This window comes from Haliotis rufescens, unplaced genomic scaffold (genome assembly GCF_023055435.1).
Source record: "Haliotis rufescens isolate VD_foot unplaced genomic scaffold, xgHalRufe1.0.p SCAF_11, whole genome shotgun sequence".
Classification (NCBI taxonomy): Eukaryota; Metazoa; Mollusca; class Gastropoda; order Lepetellida; family Haliotidae; genus Haliotis; species Haliotis rufescens.
The window spans coordinates 23490869-23494843 of record NW_025963791.1 but is presented as its reverse complement, the minus strand read 5'-3'; the positions used below and the strand labels follow the sequence as shown (position 1 = coordinate 23494843).

General features: G+C 46.0%; 1 protein-coding gene across 1 annotated transcript; it reads left to right on the top strand.

The window, feature by feature from the left end:
* Positions 1-278: 278 nt before the first annotated feature.
* On the top strand, positions 279-3975 carry LOC125377992. The gene is made up of 2 exons (XM_048392430.1): positions 279-599; positions 635-3975. Exon 2 carries the CDS (start codon positions 2002-2004, stop codon positions 2620-2622), a length of 621 nt encoding a protein of 206 aa, XP_048248387.1. The 5' UTR covers positions 279-599; positions 635-2001; the 3' UTR covers positions 2623-3975.

The following is a 3975-nucleotide window of genomic DNA, read 5'->3' as shown; positions in this document are numbered from 1 at the left end:
ACCCTCAGAATCGGAAGTTCATTTGTTGTTACTAGCAACGCCAAATACATCTACCATCGTTATAACGCACATGATACGTGGGCATTTCCCATAGACCTACTTGGTAAATATTCAATACTAGGGTCGAAATAATATACTTGTAAGCCTGTGCTGCTGAACAGATCCATATATATACAAGAGACACAACGTTAGCATTACACGGTGTTATAACGGGGTTAGGGGTAAAAGCGAAATTCAATACCGAATAGATCAATATATATAAAATAACCACGCGGTGTTATAGTGATCTGTCCATCAAGCTAGACAAATGTGTGTTACATGTAAATCCAAAGGTACAAATTGCGAATAGGCAACGTATCTTGCGAATTGAAGGGAAGCGATTTGGGAAAGGATTGCACAAGGCTTACCGATGGAGAAAAGACACGGTGTCGTGAGAGGTTAATTACGGGAATATGATTAAAGCATCAGATGGAATCATGAACTGAGACGCTGAATGATGGAGGTCAGTGGCGGCGGGGTGCTGTGTGACACAGTTAAGAGAAGCAGAGTAACTATTGTATGTTTATATGATCTGTGATAGTCACGTGTACCTTGTGGAGGTGTCATCCACGATACTGCCCTGTGCCTTGTGGAGGTGTCATCCACGATACTGCCCTGTGCCTTGTGGAGGTGTCATCCACGACACTGCTGTGTACCTTGTGGGGGTTTGATCTGTGACACTGCCTTGTACCTTGTGGGGGTTTGATCTGCGACGCTGCTGTGTACCTTGTAAAGGTTTGATCTGTGACACTGCTGTGTACCTTATGGAAGTTTGATCTGCGATACTGCTGTGTGCCCTGTGGAGGTTTGATCTGTGACACTGCTGTGTACCTTGTGGAGGATTGATCTGTGACACTGTCTTGCACCTTGTGGAGGTTTGATCTGTGACACTGCTGTGTGTCCTGTGGAGGTTTGATCTGCGACACTGCCTTGTACCTTGGGTTTTTTATCTGTGACACTGTTGTGTGCCCTGTCGAGGTTTGATCTGCGACACTGCCTTGTACCTTGTGGAGGTTTGATCTGTGACACTGCCTTGTACCTTGTGGAGGTTTGATCTGTGACACTACCTTGTACCTTGTGGAGGTTTGATCTGTGACACTGCTGTGTACCTTGTGGAGGTTTGATCTGTTACACTGCTGTGTACCTTGTGGAGGTTTGATCTGCGACACTGCCTTGTACCTTGTGGAGGTTTGATCTGTGACACTGCCTTGTACCGTGTGGAGGTTTGATCTGTGACACTGCTGTGTACCTTGTGGAGGTTTGATCTGTGACACTGCCTTGTACCTTGTGGAGGTTTGATCTGTGACACTGCCTTGTTCCTTGTGGAGGTTTGATCTGTGACACTGCCTTGTACCTTGTGGAGGTTTAATCTGTGACACTGCCTTGTACCTTGTGGAGGTTCGATCTGCGACACTGCTGTGTACCTTGTGGAGGTTTCATCTGTGACACTGCTGTGTACCTTGTGGAGGTTTCATCTGTGACACTGCTGTGTACCTTGTGGAGGTTTCATCTGTGACACTGCTGTGTACCTTGTGGAGGTTTCATCTGTGACACTGCCTTGTACCGTGTGGAGGTTTGATCTGTGACACTGCCTTGTACCTTGTGGAGGTTTCATCTGCGACATTCGTTATTGCTTTTCTGATTGTTGTTTTTGTTTTTCTTTCGTAATGACGGGAAGTTTGTCTTTTTACACGATCGCCTATTGATGAAAGATTATCTTATATCAACATGGAGGATCGACTATTTCAATTCGATCGCGAAATCAAAAGAATGCCCTTTGCATACAAACATTAGTTACTGACTTCTTACCGACTTGAAATTTAAATAAAAATGTAGGAGGAGAATTCAAAGATGATTCCAACCAAAGAACCATATCACCCATAAAATAAAGTTGTTAAACATGTGAAACCGAAAGAACTGAAATTTAAACAACTCATGTTTCCTGTGCTGCAATTGTAAGCCATGTCTTCTCAGGCAGCACCAAAATCAAAACCGGCTTCAAAACCAAAAGGAGGCACTGTGAAAAAGAGGCCAGTGTTTGTGGGGAGAAGGGGGGCAGGGGGGCCTCCAGGCTCCAAGCCGTTGAGTATAGCCGTGACAGCTGTGATCGGACTCGGGTTCGTTGGTGGCGGTATTGGCATGATTGTCTATAGCGACCACAACAATACAACAACTGACTTTGTCATCATCGGGGGGTGTATGATCGTTTTCGGCCTCATGTTCCTGGGTGTTGCATCTGTGTTCGTCATCAAACCTCTTTACTTGCAACGACGCGTCCAAGCCGTCATTGACGAGAAAGCTCGGGAAGACGCTGCTCTCGGGGTCGACGACTACGTCGGAGGTCAAGGCCTTTCGGTCAATGTCGCCGACGGCGCGAAACAGCGCCGCCCTAGCGCCGTAGACCTGTACTATGGGGACGGGGGTGTGGAGATACCTGTGAGGGGTCACCCCGACACCTTGCCCCGACCCCCTCCACCCCTCGTGGCCCTGCCAGGGAATGACAGACACAAACAACTGGTGCCAACCTTCCAGGCCCCTCTGCCCTCCGAACCCCAGAACAACGAGAACATTAGTCGTCAGTAGACACAGAATCCGCGCGGTCTATTAACGAAGCATGTTTATACTGAGGGGAAGAACTAAGGGAACGTCGAGAAAGGAAAGCGTGTGTTCGGTGTGGATTTGTGAATGTTCCTCGAAGAAAGTTCGGTAATATAATGAATACATGGGATAATATCATTTTTTCGAAATGAAACAGTTTTACTGAAAACGTCAAAATCGCTATTCTGCAACATGTTCTCTTATTTATTCCCACCAGTATTTAAATATGTATATAGCTTAATGTATGTATTATAGGATTGTGTTCATAGTATGTGGACCGCCTCGTGGTCTACTGGATAGAGCGCAACGGAAGGTCGGTGGTTCGATCCCAAGCTGCGTCATACCACAATCCGTAAAAGATGGTAAATGCTGTTACCCTGATAAAACAAGGTCTGGTCGGCTTGGAGTCAGCATACTTTCTCCGATTGGGGTATCCAATTTAAACTGCGGCACGGTATCTCAGTGGGCTAGCACTCTAAAACCGGCATTAGTCCGTACTAGTACAAGTAAGCAAACGCACGCACGCAGCACGCACGTCGCTATATAAGTGCAATACTCTTGAATGCGACGGTACACCCCACCTCACCCCATTGAGTGTACAACATGTGTGTACGCTTTACAGTGGGAGACTCCAACATGACGTTTGAGCCATATTTACCCTTTTGTTCGCGATCCCTTATATCTGGCGTTAAATAAAAATATGTGTTCAATCAACTACTTGCGATGTTTTAATTATACCCGGATATATACCTAGAGAATCCAGTGGGTGAGAATCGATATTGTTAGCAACGATCTGCGCCGTATGGGTACGAGGCCTGTCACGGAGCCTGACCACCCATTCACTAAGTCGCCTCTCACTACCAGCATCTGTTGCTGAGGACCAGTTCCATCCCGGAGTCCCCACGGAGACCAGATATCAAGTTGAAGTCCCCGGCATGGTCACCTGCTGAGACCCTGCTTGGTTTTATTAAATTTTGTAGTGATTGGTCATGATTGGTCATTTGTTCTAGAACGATATGATTAAAAAGACTTTGTCATGAGCGCTAACTATTATTAACCAGTTCAATTTTAGCTGTATTCGCCTTGACCTTAATATGACGTCTTTTTCCTAGATGAAATTAAAGCCTAAACAGACACACCCCAATGCATGTGAAATCATCTACAATACATGGCGTCAAGGAATAGAAAGAGTTTGTTATTTCGTGGTCGGCGTTTGCTGGAAGTCACTGTTACATACGTCGTCAAATGCATGCGCCTTATAGCGCGCGTTGTTGCCGTGCGTGTTGTTATTACTGCTGAGTCATGTTTATGTTTCCACAAACAACCTGCAACATCCCC